This window comes from Pempheris klunzingeri, chromosome 1, assembly GCF_042242105.1.
Source record: "Pempheris klunzingeri isolate RE-2024b chromosome 1, fPemKlu1.hap1, whole genome shotgun sequence".
NCBI lineage: Eukaryota > Metazoa > Chordata > Actinopteri > Acropomatiformes > Pempheridae > Pempheris > Pempheris klunzingeri.
The window spans coordinates 20,825,156-20,848,011 of record NC_092012.1 but is presented as its reverse complement, the minus strand read 5'-3'; the positions used below and the strand labels follow the sequence as shown (position 1 = coordinate 20,848,011).

At 40.8% G+C, this 22,856-nt stretch overlaps 1 protein-coding gene across 1 annotated transcript in view; it reads right to left on the bottom strand.

The window, feature by feature from the left end:
• Nucleotides 1-22,856, bottom strand: part of LOC139203484 (MAM domain-containing glycosylphosphatidylinositol anchor protein 1) — a 170,314-nt gene that overhangs the window by 32,693 nt on the left and 114,765 nt on the right. Inside the window, exons 6-10 of the mRNA XM_070833253.1 lie at nt 19,509-19,778; nt 16,647-16,976; nt 15,438-15,737; nt 8,303-8,569; nt 7,978-8,126 (exon numbers count right to left, since the gene is read on the bottom strand). Coding sequence (XP_070689354.1) covers nt 7,978-8,126; nt 8,303-8,569; nt 15,438-15,737; nt 16,647-16,976; nt 19,509-19,778 — 1,316 coding nt within the window. The remainder of the gene's footprint in view (nt 1-7,977; nt 8,127-8,302; nt 8,570-15,437; nt 15,738-16,646; nt 16,977-19,508; nt 19,779-22,856) is intronic.

Here is a 22,856-nt window from a genome sequence, read left to right as displayed (position 1 = left end):
AGCAGGTATCTTTCAATGCAGGCAATTATCGCTTTTCTAAATATAAACCACATTTGCTCCCAATAAATATTATGTCCTCTTCTCCAGTTCACTCTATTTAATTGTTCCTAAATTCTCTGCCATCTGCTCTATAACTGCCATTTCCCTTTTCCCAGAAAACAATTTTATTTGTCACTGGGGGGGCAAAAATATTAGAGGGTGTTAATGACCTGACCTTTGCATGCAGGGCTCCTGTGTGTACTGTAGGTGGATTGATCTAGAAGTTTTGAGTTAGACTACTATTTCGACCACTGAATTATGTCACTGTACTTGGAAGGAATCCAGAAAGGAAAATAATTAGTAGCAGGATGTTGTATGACAAGATACTACCTCTTATCATGAAAAGGCAGCAAATCGATCTTTTGGAGTGTGTCAGGAGAAGTGCCACATCAAAGAAAGGTCAGAGGTTACCATTTCTCAGACAGTGATGGGTCCTGTTGAAGTCTCCATGAGTAAGGTCCTGGTACAAAATCCTTTACTTCAGTAATACAACAATGTAAAATTACACGTAAAGGTGGTGCAGAGGTATAATGAGCAAAATATACTTAAAGTTTCAAGAGATACAGAAGTACTTGTTCTGCAGGAAAATGTCCTCTGTGAGTGACAAATTATTTTATACAAATTATTTTACCTCTAAAAAGTTTCGAGGTCAACATCACTTTGTTGACATATGCACAGGAATGGGCGTACTTTATACAAGCGGGTATAAACTGTTAGTATTCCTAATAAGTAACGTCTGCGTTGTTCTTCAGTCTGGTGTTGATATCAAAGGGGTCAGGAGCGTTTGCTTTACATGACGGTCTCTTTGTGAACAACGGGTGACATTTTGGGTATAAATGTGTGTCATGTATTCCTCAGCCAAAGTGAAGCTCAACCTTTGGTCAGAGTCTGTGTGTTTAACTTCACATCTTGGCCCTAAAAAATTCTCCTTAACAGTTGCCAAAGTAACTCACTACATAAATTCTTTCCCTATCATACACTGTATAAGACAGGCAGGACTTACATAGTAAACTGGCAGCAGTTACATAGTAAAACATATTGTGCCCTTTTAACACCCACTTACACTCACATTCATCCATATAAACATTTACACACTGCTCAGCATATGCATAATTATGTGAAATATAGCAGGAAAGAAAAGCTATGCTCATGTAAAATGCATAGTGTGTGTGTTAGCAGGGAGAGATGAGTTAATAATGCTGAGGAATCGGAGCCTTAGAAGTAAGTTGAATGTGCTTCCTTCATGAGTGAACAGGGTCTGCATATATAACGCACACACAGTGTTGGGCTTGTTACTCAAAAAATGTAATATATTGTTCATTACTCCTTAAAAAAGTTATTACTTTACATGTTACAATCCTGCTACTTTTCTGTTGCACCCCCAAAAATTGTTAATAGCATCTTTTTTACTCTACTCTACTCTATCCACTTTACTCATATGTGCCTCTGCGTAAGTGCCAGGGTTTTTGTTTGTAAGAGCAGTGGCACTGTGGCTTCAAACTAGCAGATTTTTTCCATAAAAGTTCGGTTACAGAATCGATGAAAAGCACACCTGGCTGAGACAGTGTTCGCTGAGTTGGGAGGAGGTACACTCTGACTCTTTAGCACATTCTCTCCTCACCTCTTCTGTCATTAGTCGTAGCTGCTGAATTTAAGAGTTTCCATCTTCAAAGCTAGCTTGATAAGTTGCTGCTTGCTGGTATGCACTGTGAACGTGGGACAACAAAAGTAAGGTTGTAATGAGTTGTTTTTTGGAACGGGTAACCGTAATAGTATTACTGGAATTTATTTAGTGATTTGTTAAAAGAAAAAATGTTACTGTAGTTACTGCATTACTCTCTCACACTAGTACTGCCCATGGGGCGGCTGTGGCTCAGAGGGAGAGCAGGCCGTCCACCAGTCAGAAGATCCCCAGCTCCTCCAGTCCACATGTCTAAGTGTCCTTGGGAAAGACACTGAACCTCAAATTGCTGCTGAAGCATAGCTCTGGGTTGTGAATGTGTATGAATGATCAGTCTCATCCTGAACAGTGTGTAAATGGGTGAATGTGAATGTAGTGTTAAAGCACTCTGATTGGTCAAAAAGACTAGAAGGATGCTACACAGGTACAGTCATTTACAATTTACTGCCCAATATTGGTGGGAGATGGGCAATAGAATAGAAACAGAAAAAATGATCTAGACTAGAAGCATGCACAAACACACAAACACACACATATTTACATACATTGTGCGTAACCGGAAACACACACTGGATCAATGAGGTGCTGAAGTGTGACTCAGTGGAATTCAGCTGCTCCCACTGCAGGTAAAGGTCTGTCTCCCTGCCTCTGTCTGCCTCCCTCACTAGTTCAGTGGCTATATAGCACATGCACGTGCGTGCTGTGTGTGTGTGTGTGTGTGTGTGTGTGTGTGGCCCATGTGTGCCTCTGCCACACGTTTTCAGGGATTTCAGCTAGACAGTGTTTTCAGCTGTCTCCATCAGACTGTCAACAAAGCGACAACAAGACAAAGAATGTGTGAAAGAGGGTGAAAGCGAAGGAGCAGCCATGAGATAGAAACATAGAAACGGAATGGTGAGTGTGTGTGAGAGAAATTTGACAGCTGACAGTGTGAGAGGAGGCGGCCTCTTCAAACGCTGAAGAGTGAGGTTAATTTTTCTATTATCCTCTATTAATGGATCTTAATGGATCTTTTTCATGACTAATCCAGAAGTCCACTGATATTCTGTGTGTGTGTGTGTGTGTGTGTGTGTGAGTGTGTTATAAGTCATCATTGTACATGTGTGCACTGTGTGAGTATCCGTGCTTTTTGGCCTTCTGTGTGGATATATGAGTATATCTGCATGGTGGGGGGTGTACATAAATTATTCATACATTTGATTTAATGTACAGCTCTAATTCATCATGAATATTTTTTTTTAATTTCTCATATATATGATAATGGGACTGTGTGTTTGCACGGGAGTGTTTGTGTGACTTTGTGTGACTGTGTCTCAGTGCAGAAGGAACCTGGGTGTGTTATGATCTGAAGCCACCACTTCAGTAATACACAAAATACACAACTCTATGGCTGCAGACAGGAGAGAGGTTGATAAAGAGATGGTGGAAAGATTGAGATGGGAAGGAAAAGATGTGTAGTGGCACAATAAAGATGATGATGAAGACTGATTGTGTTGTGCTGCACAAGGTTTTAATGTCTACATCATGATAGAAATTTCAAAGGCACTGTACTGTATTAGATGTAAGCTCTAAATAACACATAGAACCTAATCTTTATTGTAAATACCAGATTTACGTGGGTCAGAACTGATAAAGATGTGCAGTTTAATGCTCTGATAAGAAAGTTCCCAAACTTTTACCACAATCTGGGTGGTAATTAGTCTTAAAATAAAGATGTAAACCTTTTTTTAATAAATAAACACAGTTGTTAAAGCAATGCTGGTCATTAAACAGACACCCAACATCCTTCAGACAAAATGCAGGGCTAAAGTTAGATTGCAGCCCAAATCAAAGGACAGATGGGATTAGACGCAAATTCATCCAGTGAGGCACGACAGATGCGTAGATGCAAAAAAATTCACTCTCATCCACACTTAATGAATCTGCTTCGGTCAGAGGTTGAGCTGAACACAAACACACATATAGACACACTCCCACACACACCGTTAGCTAGCTATCATTCGCAGAGTTGGTATATTGGCTGTTTGGGGCAAATCAACAGGGACTGCACAAACAGCCCAGTGGTCTAATTAAGGAAAACGACGTGAGAGAAAATTGGCTTCACACTCTGTTTGAAAACACCGTCGTGATGAACACACCTTTGACTGAGCGCATTAGCAGTTCTGTGAACATCAAGTTAAATGGTAAATGGACTGCGTTCATATAGTGCCTTTCTAATCTTCCCAACCACTCAAAGCGCTTTTAACCTACATTCACCCATGCATTCATGAGCTGATGGCAGGGGTGACCATGCAAGGTGCCAACCTGCTCATCAGCAGTCTTATCGTTCACACACACTAAAGGCACAGCTTTAGGGGCAAATCTGTTATTGGATTTCAACATGCAGACTGGAGGAGCTGCTAAGTGGACAACCTGCTCTACCTCCTGAGCCACAGTCGAGCAGTTCAAGTTTAATGACCACCCACTCATAACTTACCCTCTTTGTTTGTAAGATCACCAGTCGCATTTACTGTTTACTTTCTACTTACTTTATTTCATTTTCTGGTTTGGAACTGATACATTGAGGCTAACTGACCCACTGTTTTAGGTTTGTCTAATGGTAATACGTTTTCTATAGAGGACAAGTTACTTAAATGTTCTCTTATACACAGCTTTCCTTAAAAGAACACTTAACCCCAAAATCAAAAAATAACAAATGTAACCTTCATAAATCAGGTCAATGTGAATCTAGCATTGATTGTGACTGTGATGGCAGATAACCTGAGCTTCCTATTGTATGCACATATGGCTAAATAAAAACGAGTGTCTTAGTAAATCTATCTCTGTTGTTGCAAAAAGGTGCAATAATCACATATCAATTATTTCTCACAAATCAAAGTCTCATTTTAGAAGCCGTGGAGGTGGAGGTTGTACTGTGGACCAGGGTTGTATGGACAGCTTGATGAAGCAAGGAGGGCCTGTCAACTTTGTTAATTCATGCACAGGGAAACCCCCTGCAGGGAGAATGAAACTAAATTAAGAAGTGTAAACAGGGACTTCACAGCTTGGCAATGAGTCACGGAGCAAACCATGCCTGCCATACACACACACACACACACAGGGCTGGACATATGCTTTACACAAATGTAAGTACAAATGTATTAGAGACCGTTCATACAGTATACACATACATAAATACACACAAACTCAGATTGGAAACACATCCACACTAATATGCAAATGGACACACTTAATGCATATGATAAAAAATTATAGCCATGAGACTGCTCTGCATGAACTGATCTGAGTCCTCTTTTATTCCCCTCTGAGTCTGCATGTCTCCCCTGAGACCCCCTACATCATTTTGTATGTGCTAAAAAGATGGAGTGTCAAGGCGTTAAGAGGATGAGCTGGAGAAAGTGTTGCAGAAATAGATGAGTTGTGAAATTGAGATGGTATTACATTTGAATGTTCTCGTATTCTATTTAATAGTCGAGAGGACCAGTGAGATTTGGTGTTTTTCTTTCATTTGCATCTTATTTCTCTCTTTCGCACCCTTTCATTCAGTCCCGTGCTCGCTCTCACCCTCTGCTTTCCTTTTTTTCTTCTTTTTGCCACTTTTGAATGCACACATAAAGCGTGCAGGTAAAAACCTTGAAATTAAATTAAACTTTAACAACATTTAAGAAGTCCCAAACTGCCACTTAATGCAGCTCATTATTTCAATTCTGTCAGCATAACAACTCGCAGTGACTATTTATCAGTGCTATTTCAGTCGCCACAGTTCACCCAACATTAAATGCCATTACATCTGCACTTATAACACAGTACCTCAAAACTGGAAAAAATGGAAAGGGAAGAAAGAAAGCGAAATAGAGAGAAAGACAGGAGTAGGACAGAGATAGCAAAGAGAGGAGGACAATCAGAAGAGATGCTGTGTGCGAAAGCTAGAAAAATATTGGTAGAAGGACAGAGGAGGAACGGAGAGGGAACATGAAAGAAGAAGGGCAGGAGTTTTCAGAGAGCTGAGGCATGCAATCAAATCTGAATCGAAGGCCAGTGCTCATTGTCTGTCTCCCTGTAGAGTCTTACTTAATGAGGTAAGCTGCCAAGTCTTAAAGTAGGAGGGGAATTAGCTATTCATCCGCACAAAAGCAAGCTGGCAGACCCTGCATTCCCTCCGTCTCAGTGTCTCTCACACACACATGCACACCAACCCCCAGCCAGTTGTGTATAATTCACCATTATCCTTCCTGTCTTCTGACTCAAGGCCAGTAATCTATGAATAGATGCTTGAAACAAAACAAGAAGGTGGCCTGAGGTTGCTCTCCTACTGTGGACAGCACCCAGCATCTGATCCTATTCAGAGTGCCCCAAAGCTTGTTCAGAGGGGTTGGATGGGGTAAGCAGTTTCTGAAGGGTACAAATCTAAAATTCATATTGATCATAAATTAAAGCCTTTAGGCTTTTAAAACTGTAGTTATTTGTAGTAGAATAACTATGTGTGCAAGTTACAAATGGATACATTACATCTCCCTGAGCATATCTAATTTGTTCACTGGCATAAAATCTACTTAAGGGGAATGTAAGTGTTGAGGTTTAAGAGGTTATCCCAGAACATGTTAATTCTAAATACGAGTATGTGACTGCAAGACTAATTTAACACCCCTCAGAGGGCTGTGAAAATGAAGTCACGTCAATGCAAGTCAATCATTTGAGGACAAGATAAAACATGAAAATACCATTAAAAAAAGTGCTCTCCTAACTGTCTCTGGCAAAAACGAGGGACGTTGGCAGTGGAGTCGTGGTCTTGTGAGGTTGTGGTTAACACTGGAAGTAAACAAATCATCGTCTGTCTGGCACTCGCTCTCATCTTTCTGCGTCAGCAAAGTCATTTGTATGTTGAAAGTCTGACATGATAGTTGGCATTCTAACCTTAGGTCTATAGATAATTCAGGAAAAAAAAGGGGGTAAGAAGAGGACAGGAGACAATAATGAGAGATGAGATGGAGGGAAAACTGAAGACTGGAGGTCCTTACATTTCAATCTACCTGTATTTATTTTACATACTGAGACATGGTTGGATAAGAAAAAAGTCAAAATTCCAAGTACAAATGAGATTATGAAAGTACAAAATAAATGAAAATTCAGTGTAGATATTTTCTTATTTCTATATATATATATATATATATATATATATATATATATATATATATATATATATATATATATATATATCTTATTTTTCTTATTCATTTTCCATTCCCATTCTCTGAACAAAATGCTCAGTGCCCTAAATCCATTCATCTAACCATTCGCTGCTTTCACACAATTCTAAGCAATTCCGATTCATACATGTTTGTCTTCCAACACACTTCCTTTCCTCAACCCAACAGATGAGTTTTGTAGGGTCTATGACAGAGACCTGGGAAAATCTCCTACAGGCTGTAGCTCCATGCACTGAACACTGTGTATGAAAGCACGGTTTGATTTTGAACACAAATAAAATGGTTTTGAGGCGACTCATTTTGCCAGAGGAGTCAGATGTATTGTGAATGTAGTTTGTGGGTTTGGTTTTGTGTACACTGTTGTGAGAAAAGGGTGCACGGTTTCAAGAAATTGTGAACCTTGCTTACTGTGAACTGAGAACTGTTACTGTCTTCTTGGAGATGACAACTTCTCCATGCATGACAACATGAAATCTAGGTATGAATGATCTGTTACTTTAAAGAAACTGTCATTTTCAAGTAAAAAAATGGTGGGAAAGAATGTGAAATGGAGGAGAGAAGAGAAGAAAAGAGACAAGACAAGAGGAAAGGTGGCTGTGGTGTTGTTGTAATTCAGTGCAGGTCTCAATTGATTGCCTATACATGCCTGGCATTGACTGAGCTCATAAAGCCCCATGTTTACTTAGCTTGCACACTTCACTACATACAGACTTGTGCGTATGTGTGTTCCTGTCTACCCAAGTTATGAACCTGCTCAGCCAAGGTGATAACAAACTTCCAAACAAAAGCAGGAGACCAACGTTTGCCTTGGTTTAAGCCAGACTGAACAATGTCAGTCTCATGAGTATCTGACAAACAAAGTCAGCAAGTTCCTGTTTGTCAGTCCATGTACTTACCTTCTGTCCAGATGCACAGCTAAAGTCCTGTTAATGGAAGTGTGTATGCGCAAGTGTGCAGTGCACTATATGCTTGCGACTGTAATGTTGTGCTTGCGTGTGTGTGTGTGGTGAGAAATGTATACTTTCAAGTATTTGTGTAGGAGCACTTTACCTTTCGGACATTGATCCAGTAGCCTATGATTCGGTCTGTGGCCTCGGGATCTCTCTGTGTCCACTGCAGGTTGTACGAATAGTTGTTTCCTTTCAGGATTCGGACTGGGTTGGGTGTGTCGAAGTAGAACTCGGCATTGTAGGGTTGCGCTGTGGGATAAGGAGGAAGAGAGAGAGAACAAAAGTCACTGATATATGACACTGAAGAAGATAATGGCCTTGTGTTGAATATGAATGTAAGATGGATGGATGATGAGTGGGTCCATATAGACAGACTATTTTCCACAAATGAATGACAAAGCATTGTCTAATATCCGTTGACTCACCAGAGACATTAAATGTGCATGTTGATGTTCCTGCACTATTGCTGACTCGGCACTCATAGGATCCATTGTTGTTGGGCTCCAGTTTGAACTTCAGTTCTGGTGTCTCCTTCAGGTCTGGCATTGGCATGCGGATGAGGTCGCCATTACGGTACCAGCGGATGTCCGTTAAGCGTGGCGGGTTGGACCGCAAGACCGTGCATCTCAGGGTCACCATTTGGTAATTCCTGGAACGCACATCCTGGAAGACTGGGTCCAGTATGGGAGGATCTGTGAAGGCAACAGAACTGTGAGTTTACAGTTCATTTAAAACATTTGTTGATAAAAATTTTTAGACCTACAATGTCAATTAATATAAGGGAATGAGGTGCAGAAGCAAAATCATGCCATAAGAATGTATTTACATATTGTCTAACAACTGATTTCAATCATTCTTGTCACTCCCTCTGGATTGACTCGACATTAACATAAAACTGTAATTACATAAATCTTCACAACAATCAGTAATTAAAAGAAATTGCACTTTTGACGATTATGACAACAAGAGTTTGTTTTAGTTAGTAATGTACAATATAACTCAATAATTCCATCATCTACATAAATGAAACACGCTCCCTTAGTTTGATTAGTTGAACCTGTATATCAAGGTAAAAACAAAATAATCGTTCTTTTCAAGGCAACTCAAATTATCTCTCAACAGTGAAGATGTCTTATGTCTGAATAGGATGCCAAATTGCAATGCAATATTTTTACCAAGTGCTTCAACTCTACAGTATTTCTTCAATAATGAACATCAGAATCATTTTTAATTCTTTGTTACAATACATTTTCTCACATGCTCATACACACTGACTGTGCAACATATTAGGGACGCTTACTATATGATTAAGTATAATGATGAGGTGAATCCATGTAAAACACATTATACCTAATTGTTTTCCATTTTCAAATCCACTTTCATCATAAAGGGGGAGATGGTGATTAACTGAAGCAGAAAAGTTTGAGAACCAATTTTAAGCTTAGAGACTGAGCTCAGAGTGGTGGACTGAGCAAAATGGACTGCAACAGTGTACATACATCACCGTCATCAATGTCTCATTTTCTCTGCTTAGCCATCTTTTTTGTTCTCTGTAGAGTAAACTTCCTCAAAGGATCAGAAAACATTAGCTTTGACAAATCGTCCAACACAGAGCGACTGTTATTGCCACGGGGGATCAGGTATTTCTATGAGGCACAATCCCATCCCCGCTGATAACCTACCCTAACCAGCTGTAATTAACCTGTCGGCAGCCATGTGTGCTCTGCGGTTAATGACTGACTAGCTGCTGTTGGCCCGGGGTCAGCCAAGATACAACACAGCCAAATGACTTTGCCACTAATCACCAGCCAGCTAGTTCACCCCTGGCTAATCATGGAGATAATAGACACGATGCTAATGGTGGCATTGCCGTACTAACAGTGATGAGATCTGGTGTTAAGGCCCCCAGAGGTGAGGCAGCATGACTAGAGTCCCTTATGAATCAAGTTTATCAGACACAGATGTGTAATTATAGTCTAATCTATGTTATGCCTGTAATTTAGACAGATAGGGCCACAAATGAGCTACACTAAGGAGGAGTGAAAGAGACAGAGACAGACAGAACGATAACATGAGAAGCAGGAGAGGACACTGAATCAGAGAGATGATCTTATTGTGCCTGACACAATGTGGAAATCTCAGGGTAGAATTAACCGTCCCAGAGTGATGAAAATGATAATAGAAAAACATCTAGAACTTCCATAATCACAGTGATCTGACTGACATCAATTATTTGGTGTTTAATCAGCTGATAGGGGAGTTGTCTATGAAATCTCGAGGAATGACTAAAATGTGTTAATATCTTTACACATAAACTTAAAACCTCTCTGAAATCATTCATGCCCATCACTTTTTGAAAATGATTTATTCTATTGTATTCTTGTATGTTTTATGGACTTTTTCATGGCGTTCTGTGGCCGAAGGCATTATGCTTTTAGGTTGTCTGTCCATCCGTACGTACACTTGTCCGTCTGTCCGTACATATGCGTGTCCCATTCTTGTGAACGTGATATCAAATAAATACCTTGAGGGATTTGCTTCAAATTTGGTATTAGTGTCCACTTCTAGAAAAGTAGAGCCAAGTTACCCAGTCTTGTTAAAGCTACAATGTCTGTGTGTTTTGTATCAGGATGTAGTCACAGGAGCAGGTAGAGGGCTCCGCTCATTCTTTGGCTTTGGCTTTGGCTAAAACACGTAATTTGTGTGTGGAGCATAACAAGTCTTAGATTTAATCAAACGGCCTAGCTGTTTATCTGAACATGACATAACACCAGATTTTCATTATTGGAGGGAGGTCATTGGGAGCGGTTTTGTACATTGAGAGTTCAATACAATGTTAAAAGAGAAAACTTCCTCAAAGCAGCTACGTGGAACTTTTATTTTGTGATGATTTTGGCAGTCCCTGCGGACAAACGTGCTTCCCAGAGAACAGGACAGACCAGAGCCAGGATAAGAGCTAAGTTAACCCAGCTTCCATCTAACGCGCTGTGGCAGGCAGTGTTTGACCCCGATGACAATACGTTGGGGTAATGTGTTTCGTTGGAATCACACCCAGCGGCACGTGTATGTAGAATTATGAAATAGCCAGTCTTCTCATTTGGTCTCGTTTGCTTATGTAGGTCATATGGAGGCATTACCGTATTCAGCTGAGACTGTTTTATGAACAGTTAAAAAGTCCTCATAGTACTGTAGGTTTAACTAAAGTTCAGCTCAACTAAATTGTTGATTTTTCATTTTTTTTCGGAATGTTTACAATGATGTCAATTCAATTCAAAGCGTTTATTGTCATGTGTACAGTGCAGAAACGGGTTTCCCTGTACAATGAAAATCTTACTTTGCCATCCGCACTGAATGCCAAAGAGTGAAAAAAGAAGAGGATAGAATAAAATATATAAAAACATATAAATATAAACTACTATTAATAAACTGCTATTGTTTGAGATATAAATATATTTACAAAATGTGCAACTTAAAATAAAGTACAGTCAGTGTGCAGATGAATGTGCAGATGAATGTCTGCTTATGATATAGTAAAAGGTTTGTTTCTATCTCCACGTGACATGGTATACACAGTCTGAGCAAATCACACCTATATTTCCATTTTATTCCTTTTATTTCCTGTCAATTCCTAAGAACGTCCATAAATTCCTGGTAATTAATCTGGAAAGATTCTACCTTAGATATTCGTGTAATTTTGCAGTAGGTGCTACACACAATAAAGTTTGATTGACTGATACTCAAATGGAAAATAACTCACTTTCACTCATTTTCATTTTTAGGAGACACTTTTCTACATAGTTAAAGTAGATAAAAACCCAACAACTGTAATTCATAACATACCATCCAGTTAACACTACCAATATTGAATCTTTTCTTGATTTCTGAAGCTCTTATAAAAATTCTCTGAGTGAGTAAAGCTTTTACTCTTTATTTTTCATTATAGGTACAGGTATATATACAGCCAAACCAAATCCACAGTTTACCATTCTGTGCTTGCACTCCAGTCAGAGGAACACAAGTAAGCACCTGCATGCTAAAAAGACTGGAAACCACCACAACATTTAACTTCTCAGTGTCTATGTTTGTTTTTAGTCTAGACTTCGGAGCATATGGATGCAACGTACATACAGCTTCCCACTCTCTTATCTGTAGAGTCTAAATTGTCATTTACTGCTGGGTGTCTTTTGATCGCTTCAATCGACTGCGTTAGCGACACTTCCTGCAGCTACAACACTGGCATGTGATAAAGCTGAGGGATGGCTGAGTGGTCGGAGGTCATACTGTAATCCCGTGGACTGATTAGTGTATGGTCACATACCCTGCTGCTGCTTATAGACACACATATGCATACTGATGGCTATCTGACCTTGGAAACAGGTGACGAGGAAAAAGAAGAGCAGGCAAACTACAGAGCAATAGTGATAGAAGAAGGGAGGAGAGAGGGAGAGAGGAGGAGGTGTGTTGTGAGATGGTTTGTGAGCAGTTTAGAAATCACGCCATCCCCGGTAGAATTTGGCAGACATGTTATTACAATCCCTTGCCTGGCCCTAAGTATTCATTTCAACAATTATGTACATTTCTTAGCAGTCGCGGGGTTACTGCAATTTCTAACATAACTTGTCAAATTCTCTGGAGCATTGTTTTTGCATTTATGTGCTACATATTCGGGACTCACAGCACCAAACTGCAATGCCTCATATTCAGAAGACCATAATCCATGTAAACACACCATTGCTATCTGTCTTATCGAATGCAAAATGGATTCTATCCGGGAATGCAACACTGACCAAGCCAAACATTTACAGTACACAAAGAGAAAATCAATTTACATGAGACTGAGAGAGGGAGGAGGTAAATGGGGAGTAAGGTGGGATGAAGGGAGAGAGAAACACCTCTTAAAGAAGAAGACAATGAAGAAGATAAATGATGGGTAAAGTGTGGTGTGAAAGAAGTCGATGATTGAGTATGGGAGGTGGCGAGAGAATGAGAGAATGCAGGATGCAGAAAGGGAATGACAAGACAGAGAGGGGTCCTCTCTCATGGCCAGCAGTTAGCTGATTGATGATGATGAGAATGGCAATGAGGAAGAACAACCACCTCTCTTGGAGGGAAAGTGGGCAAGTAAAGAAGGGATACAAGGCGAAAAGAGGAAGAGTGGCAAGAATCTGCATATCCACTTAATAATATCTGCCATTAAAAATGATGGCATCTTCCCCTCACATCGATCAGTGGTGCTAAATGGAGGGGCCCAAAACAAACCTGATAAACAAATGAAGTAAAATGGAAGCAGGACATAAAATAGGGGCAGTGAAAGAGAAAGAGAGGAATCTGATACTTTCCACACATTTGCTGTAGCTAAACAGTAGTATCTCATCTTTTATGGTCTTCCTTTATCTGCCAACCTGTTTCCCTCTTTCTCTCTCTTTTCCATCTTTCGAACCTCCAAATCAGTCAGTTTTTCTCTTAGCACCCAGCCATGACCTCCTCCCTTTCTGCATCATCTCTAACCCTGCTTTCCTCTTTCAAGCTCTCCCTTAACCCTTTTTCTTTCTGTGTCATCTCTCTGTTTCATTCTCTGTCCAGAGTGGGGTGGCCACCTGGTCCATTAATCAGACTTGGCCAGTGTGGACAGCAGAGCTCACAGAGTGTTGCCCTTCCGCCCCACCTGCATTAGCAAGTCCTGTAAATCCTTCTTGAGGAGAGGAGAGGAGAGGAGAGGAGAGGAGAGGAGAGGAGAGGAGAGGAGAGGAGAGGAGAGGAGAGGAGAGGAGAGGGCATTGATTTGGGTCTTTAAGTATGTCAGAGTGGGAAATTGGTACTAATGTGTCCAACACTCTCAGACAAATACATAGTTGATTTTTTTCTTAACCATTCTTAAAATTCAATAAATACTTACAGTGGTCTAGGATGAACTTTTCATTGCTCTATCCACAGAAGTAAACAGGTCCCTCTCTTGAAGTTTTGCTTGACTGGCAACAAATGACTGCAGCTACAGAAGGCCTGACCTTGGTCTCTTGTGAGCATATTTAAATATGTGAAGGTATATAAGCCTGAGGTCTAAAATATGTTCATCCAGATAGATTAACATTCCTTGAAGAAATGCATTAGTCCTGTGGTTGAAAGTGGGACCAACATATAAGTCAATCTGAGATTTTTGGTTCGGCAAGGACTCTAGGCTGCTTGATAAACACAGGCCTTTCAGTTTTTTGAGCTATTGGTGGTTTTATGAGTTTTACATGTCCAGCTCATGTTTTTTGCACTCTGCTTTTTGTTTGTTTCTCATATCTTGTACGTGTCATCACTTGAAGTGATAACACTCTGTTAACTTGACCTTGTATACAGGGTGCACTGGGAGTGTGCCCAATTGAATACTGAAAAGCACTTACCAATGTAATGATACACTGCCTGTGCAAAAAGCAGGCTTAGTTGGATTAATGACTCATCTAAGAACATTTTAATCTAATGAATGTTTTGAGTTCTTAGTTGGGTTAGGAATTCAATTCAGGGATGTTTTTAGTTTTAGTTTCAGTATGATATCAAAAACTATGGATGGATGGATTTCACATTAAACACTCTCAACCTGTTCACTTTTCAGCAGTTTAAACTAAGTAATAGTCAGAAGTGTCAGAGCATAGTACCATGAGTACTGGCACAATTTCAGCTTTGTAGAGGTAAGTAAAGATATGTAACCACATGGGAGGGGAGACAGTATTGAAATAATTTGTTACCTTAGCAAGGCAGATCCTATTCCTTTCTCAAAGCAAATCCTGTGGGAGTTGTATAATGATAGACCCCGATGGAGTGCTCACAGAGGGGAAGGGGTAGGTTTAGAGAAAACAGCCTTTAAGCCATAGAGGTGTGTCTTCATTTCCTTTTACTCTACTTTTTTGCACTCCTTACATTACCATACATTTCCTTATCTGTCTTTAGGGTACATCATTTGAGGAAAGTGTGAGGAAAAGTGCAGTGTTTTATTGGCTCTCTGATATTACCATAGCAACAAAGACTTTTTATGGCCTATGGAGGTCTATGCAAAGGTACCATCAGAAAGAACTGTACTCAAAACTGAACTTCTTTCACACAGAGCTTTTATACTTTTAAATATATATTATAAAAAAAATATTTAAAATGACGCCTACCAAACATTTCCATTCAACTGGTTATACCATTTTTTATTTTGAACACCCTCTACCTACCTGCTATAATCTTTAGACTTTATGTCTTTTACACATTGTTACTGCATATATATTCTATTTCTACGTTTCATTTACACACCGCTGATATTACAACAACTACTACTACTGTTTGCTGCAGTCTTTGCCCAGAGACTGTGACAGCTTCATATATCCTGTCTATTATCACATCTCAGTTGTAGACAAGATGCAGCAATAATAGTATTTCAAAGCTTTGTGACAAATGTGGACTGAAGAGCTCCACACAGGTACAAATATTCTCACCAGGGAGCCCTGGCCTCTTCCTGGTTGATCTAACAATGGTGTACTATGTAGTTGTAGGTTGAGTGTTGTAAGGCTGAGTGAACACAAACTGATCCACACTTACACTGCACATTGAGTTGGACCTGCGCCTCTCTGCGCTTGATGTTCAGCCCGTTGTATGGAGCGGTCTGGCACCGGTACAGCCCAATCATGTCCCGGCTAACGTTCTTTAGCCTCAAGCGCCCATCAGGTGTCTCCAACATGGTCTTCCCCGAGGGCATTAGCAGGTCCTTTTCTGTCCGTGACCAGAGTATAGGTGGACGTGGTTTGCCATCCACCACCAAGCACACCAGTTCAGCGTTGCCTCCCTCTCGCACACTGACCACCTGCCCTCCTGGTGGAACCGACAGCACTGGAGGAGAGACTGGAAGGAAGGCAAGAGCAGAAGATGGAAAATGAGCAATAAAAAAGGCTTATTGCTTATTATACAACTTCTACTTAAAATGAAATGAACGTAAATAGTGTATTTAATAAGAATAACTTCCTTTAATAATAATAACAGCTACACAAAAAAGCCAAAGGGAAATCTAATAATAATGTAGCTTGTATATATTCAACTAAAAAGTAAGAAATTTATTTAAGAGCAAAGGAATGGAAAAGAAGGTTTATATGCTGTGATATAACAAATCAGCAGGTGGACATGATCTAAAAATGACAGATGGTTTGAACAGAACGTGGATAGAGAGACTGATGGAGACTAAACATGTTTGAAAGAAACAGGTATTTACAAGGCTTTGTTACAACATAGGAACAGTAAAAAGAAGATTACTGGTCAGAGAATTAATTTTCAGTTGTGTCTTCAGTTTGCTTTCAATTAATTATTTGATGCTATTATAAAAGGGGTTGAATGTCATGATTGACTGCCAGCTATAACCCGTGATTGAGACTTCATCTTTGCATGATGTGAGGAAGCAAAGACACACTGTCCATCTTAATATACAGACTATGGGAAAAGGTATAGATACTGTTTGAAGAATGTAACACAGTATCATGGTCACTTTTAGTTCAAAATTCAAACTACCATGGGAACAAAAACCACAAATTAAATCAGTGATTTTCTATTTGAACTCAAATGCACTATCGATCTAACCCTTTCCATGCTCTGTTGCTCTATCTTGTTTCCTGTTGTACTTTGTGCTGATGTGACCCTATACTGAATATTGTACACAGTATCTCCTGTATACCGCTGCATATATTGTATATAGGGTGCAATACTGTAAGAAACCAACTAACTAACTAACTAAACTATTAAAAGGGAAAGGGAAAACCTCACCGCTGTTCTGAGAAATGTTGACATCCACACGGAGCTCCGCCACCCTGCTGCCTGGGAAGTTCGCCACACAGCTGTAGGTAGCCAAGTCCCTGAACTTCATGTCCACAATCTCCAAGCTGCTGGTACCGGGTGCCATGTCTGGGTCACTGCGCAGCAAGATCAGGCTGTCCGAGTTGAAGACAGGTGCGCCGTTCTTATACCACGTGTAGTTGACCTTGTCCTGTGGAGTGGCATCAACATGACACGACAGCTTGAGGTCCCGACCCATTTGGATGGTCTCGCTGTCTTTGTTGGAGTCTGGTGTAATCTGGAAGGTTAGGTTGCTCATCGCTGTTTGTGGTCGTGGCAGGGTGAAGAAGAAGAGAAAGAAAGGGTTAAGGGTTAAGAAAAGGTTAAATAGATGGTGTGTGGTGGCTGTAATGGAGTCTTCAAAACAGGGACCGGGGGCAGGGACATCACAGATATATTTTAAATGCTGACTAAGAAATGATTGGGAAAAAAATATTATTGAACTGAAAAAGAAGAACATACATACACTTACTGGTCATTCACTCTGAATGATTATTGATTTTATGGAAACATAGGTGCAGTGCTGCTGGAGAAAGATGCTCTGTCACTTGTTTGTCTCCAGTTGAGGAGTTCACATAATCCACTTGATTCATATCCATTTTTTGAAACATTTATCATTAAAGTCTATGTCATGTAAGAGAGCCATTAAAAACAAATGGAATGGTCAAGGTTGTGATATTGACATTTTAAGTATAGTTATTGATTCAAGGTTGTCAACTCGTGCAGTGAGAGACATGCAAGAAACCATTTCACTTTAAAAGTAAGCCAGTAGCTGCTGGTAGCTTTTGAGCAGCACACTGAATTCATTTTTTTCTCCAAACTATGTCTAATGAGGGCCAGCTTGGAAAGATGAAAAAGCAGCAATACATCCTGTCAGTTTTTGGAACAGCTAAAAACGTAAAAGTTTACGATTATGCAGCCCACCCACCTAGGGCTAGCTAATGGCATGGCTTCTACTAATGCTAGCTGGCTAATTAGCATAGATGATGATAACATAACAGTAATCTCGCTGTTTTCTCATTCATTTGCATGAATACATTGAGAGGATGAGTGTGGGGAGAGGTGGTCGTCAGAGGACAACCATCCCACAGGAAAAAAGAGAGCAGTGGGACGTCAGAGATTTGTGGTGGCTGATGGAGATGGAGATGGTCAGGCAGGCAGAGAGATGGAGATGAGCCTGGAGAAGACAGGGTTTCATTCCCAGCTGTGTGGAACGAGGAAATGTGGAGGAATAAACAAGTGGCATAGGCTGGGATTACTACAGCCTGCCACGTGACACTCTCAATATGATGAAACTATTCATAGTCACTTCAACATCTGGTCAGTTATAGTTGAATAGATGTTAAATAAAAATTAAATTACATTTAATTTGACAAAAGAGACTGAAAAAAAATGCTTTAAGAATGACATCAGAAAGAAAGAATCAAAAGAGTACTGTGAAGGAGGGGAAGAGGAAGAAGGAGAGGGTAAAAGTGGATGGGGGAGGGGGAAGATCACTAATACACTACTGGAGATGAGTTAGCAACATAGTGTGAGAGGCATAAGAGGGGGCAGCATTACAAAAAACAACTAAAGGAAAAAGGAAATTGAAGAAGAAAGACATAAAGAGAAAGGAAGAAGCAAATTGTAAAGGAGGGAGAGACAAAGGAGCCAGATACAGAATAAAATAACAGGGGGATAAGGAGGAGGGGGGAAACAAAATCAAGGACAAAGAGTAACTCTCACACTGTCACATTTAATTTTCAGTTTCAAAGGCAGCATTTCCCCAACAGATTTCCATGTCGAATACAAAACAGCTCTCTGTTTCCCTGCTAAGGGGAGAGACAGGCGGTGGGGAGGAGAGGAGGAGATGAGGAGAGGAGGAGAGGAGGAGATGAGGAGAGGAGGAGAGGAGAGGCTGATTTAAACTCCTTTAGAGCTGGTTAACAAGATGCTTGGGTGGAGCCATGGATGTGAGGCGGTGACCATATGGTTAACATTATCCTGAAACTTTACTTGGCTAGTGTGGACACTGTGTTGTGTGTGCATGTGATGTGGGAGTCTGTGGCTGCGTGTGCATCCCTGTGCATGTGCAGCTGTGTCTACCTGGAGACTGTGTGTGTATGTGCGTGTGTGTGTGTGTGTGTGTGTGTATGTGTGTGTCTCACACACCAGCCACCTGGTGCTGGTGTGACGATGCGTTCAGGCCCATTAAGCTAACAGGAGAAACCCATCCACCATACGTTCTCCACAGTGTTAACTAACAGAGGAGACTGTCGCTAATTGCTTCCACTCCAGTCTAACTAATTGGAGTGAATAAAGATGATTAAAGGGGCTAAAAATAGCTGGAGGGAAGGGAGAATAGAACGCTTCTGTTTTAACGGCAGGGGAATTAGAAAAAGAGGGATACTTAACCCGCCTATTCTGACAAGATTCACATCAGCTCTCAGTAATGATGGATCAACTGTTCGTGTGTCACACACCACACACACACACATATGGCGCACATCCAAGAAAACGTATTTGCACACATTCACAAGCACAATCACACATTACAGTCAATGAATAAAGCTACCAAGGACTGGACAGATGGAATTTTTCATTTTCAGAGAGGGAAATCATTTCAGGGTTAAACATTTGGTTGCAATAGACCTGGAGTGAAGTTATGAAAAAGAAAAATACAGAATGTTTAATGGAATTAAAATAGTTTGTGTTTGCTATTTCAAACATAATTAAAAAAACAATCCAGTTCCTGAACAAATCTCCCACCTCGTGTCACTCTGTTACCTGGAGACAAACACACACGTTACTTACTCCTGACAACCACATTGACGTTCTTGCGTGCAGGGTTGCCCACATTGTTGACAGCCGTGCAGTTGTAGAAGCCTGCGTCAGCAGGTGTCACAGCCCGCAAAATCAGCATTGCCCCTCGAACTTGAGCGCTGAGAGGGAGGAGGCCGGGGTAACGCGACCACGTCACAGTGGGGAGCGGGAAACCTGCTGTCACCTCACAGGTTAAAAGCACATCCTGCCCGGGATCCACCACCACCGTGTCATTCACTGACAGCCGGATCATTGGGGGAGCTGGGGGGGGGAGACACAAGGGCAGACGAGAAAAGATTAAATCACCCTCTGTGTGGTTATTTGGAACAGAACTAAGCTGTTTTTCTTGTGTTTTGCAGCTGTAGTAAAAGCTTGGGGGTGTCTAGTTGCTGACATCTACAGATGTTAGATAGGTGATGTTAAGAGATTTCCTAGAGGGAAATTTCCAACTCGGTTGGTTTTATTGGCCAAAATCAAACTTAGGAAAACTGAGACACTTGAGGACCAAACACATGTATAAATTCATTTTCAGCAGCAATGAATTCAGAACCTCTCATGGATGTTTCAAGGGAGGGAGTTACAGCTGTCTGTGGAGGATCTCCACTCCACTGTGTAAATCCCAAGACACACAGGTAAGACCTCCAACCAAATCAGCACACAGCAGTCGTTTATCATTTTCTTTTGACTGCAAATATGATGTGCAGTGTGTGGATCAGTGTAAATATGTGTCTGAGTGTATTTGTCTCAGAGAGAGAGAGAGAGAGAGAGAGAGCACATTGTGTGTGCATGCACCATTGTGCATTCATGTGAGGGCGTTTGAATTTCAGCCTTTGAGAAAAGTACATAATGATCAGTAAACCAAAGGTAATTCATGTTCCTGTTTCCCTGCTCTCATATCGCCCGTATCTTCCCCAAACCACTGCGTCATTTTCCAATGACTGACCTAACAGGAAAAGCACAGGATGACCCAAAATGCAACTGCAGAGGGTAAAAAAAAATCCTTTTTGCCAGACAGAGATCGATTGGGGCCCGGTTGTTTCCAAACACAAAAAAGGGCAGAGCGGTGGGAGCGAGGGGCACACACACTATACGGTACAGTACTGGACGACTGCTGAGGAAGGAGAGAATAAGAGACAGGGCTGAAGCAGGAGAGGGTAAAAGGGCCAAAAGAAAATTATCTCCTCTTAATCATCTAAGAGGAGGTTTGGAGGAAGGGAGGAAACAAAAACACAGACATGGACAGTGAAACCAGCATACACACACGCGCTAATAATTATGTGGGCTTATAGAGTGTGTACTGACTGCACAATCAGCAAAATAAAAACATGAAATGCTGACTTTATTATAATATTATAATATATTTCATTACTTACTCAAAAACAGCTTCCTCACACTGACTGTAAACCAGGAAATCCACTGATAGGCAGTACAGTGCATATGGTCCGTATAATAGTGGAGTTACTCTAATGGAATGGACAGAAGCACCCTCACTGGGGGCAGATGTCAGCTGGCTTTATCAGTACTGAGGTACAATGATGATACAGTATGGATTAACATGCTTTCACCATTCAGGCTCCCTTGAGCACGGCATTTAAGCCTCATAGTGGACATATAGGAGTTGCTAAGAACCAAGTAACTTGAGTCAGTTGAGTTGTGCTTTATTATTATAAGATTTAAAAAAATCTTTTTATGTGACACATTAGTAATGCATTGTTGTGGTGACTTTTTAAACAAAACATTTGCTCACCATGAACCATGCTGAGTTGTTGAACACTCTGAGAATGCATTTTAAAGGTTTTACCTATTAATATTTATGCATTTTGAAGAAGTATACTCCAGACAGGGGCTTTTAAATGGGCTCTAGAGGACATGAAGGAGGAGAATCCAGGCTTTTATCAACCTGAGAGAGTTAATCCTCAGTGAAAGACCGACCCTACAGAGTACAGGAAGCAATTCATTCCTCTAATAGACTTTATGCAGTACATCCTCTCATCTAATCTCTATTTTAACAGATTGCAATTGCCGTAATGAAAGAGGTGCACAGAGGCTCAACAAACTAGTTTACAGATGCATGTTTCTACTAACCCAAGAACGTGCACGAGGCTGTGCACACACACACACAGGCGTGTACTCTCCCAAATGGATGGCAAAACTGTGCATGCAAAATCCCACACAAATGGGACATCTCTTGAGCTAACCTCACTAGTGATGGCTCTAAAGCTGACAAGAAATTTCACTGGTGTAACAACTGCAATCAGCACATAAATAGTGCTGTCCACTTCCATTGTATCAAACCGCGCTTTGAAAGTAAACCCCTGTAGGCCTGAAGAGCTTTCTAAGTATTAAATTAACCTCCCTGGAAACTGTTTTGCTTCCTTATTTGTCTGTTTGTTTACACAGTTACAGTAAAGTAAAGCATCAGGGGTAATTGGGAACATATTGTAGCAAATCCCTATATGTTGTCTGTTTTTTTTTCCATACATTTAAATGGTGTGCATGTCAGGTTGATTGGAGACTAAAAACTGCATAAACACAAGCATCAAAAGATGTAATCCCAAGAACAGAAGAATCCAAAAGTACAGTGGAGAGAATTCATGGGAAGAAGAAAAGATAAGAGAGAACACTGCATGTGAAGCAAGAGGGGAGGAATTGAGGATTTGAGAATTATAGCTTCAATTTCCTGGGGATGCGTGGGTGACGGTAACGGTGGGATCAGCCAGCGCTCTGCCCAAAGTAATGGGATTTATGTGCAGCACAGCAGTTTACAACCAGGTAACAAATGCCTCTCTCTTCTGCGATCACACTTTCTCACTCCCTCTCTCTCTTTTCTATCTGTCAGTTTGTCACCTCTGTATCTTCAATATCTGTGTTTTACCTTCCCTTGTTTCTGTCTCTTTGCCTGGTTCTCATTCTTTCTGCATTTCTTTGTTCGCTGCACTTCTCTTGCTTCCTCCCCTCTCCCTCTTGTCTCTCACCACCATGCTGTCTGACCTGTTTTAGTTTCGCAGGACTTAATTCATCTATGAGGTAAAGGCAGAAGGGTTATTGGGGGGAGATCAGCAGGAAATAAGAGCTTACAGGTTTAGGCACAGGTGTATGCCGACAGGTGCTGTATGTTTGTATTGTACTAAGGAAGTTTCAGGCTGGCTTTGCAGTTTGAAGGCTGACTAGTGACCAAAAAAATTGCTTTTGATCCTTGATTCCAACAGGAGGAAATGTTCCAGGCGTGAGGATTGGTGGTTATTACCTTTATACACACAGACATAATGCCCTGAAGCAAGGTGAGGTGATGAACCTCAGAGTATCTTAAGCACACTGCACTTTGGCCAGCTCCGACCT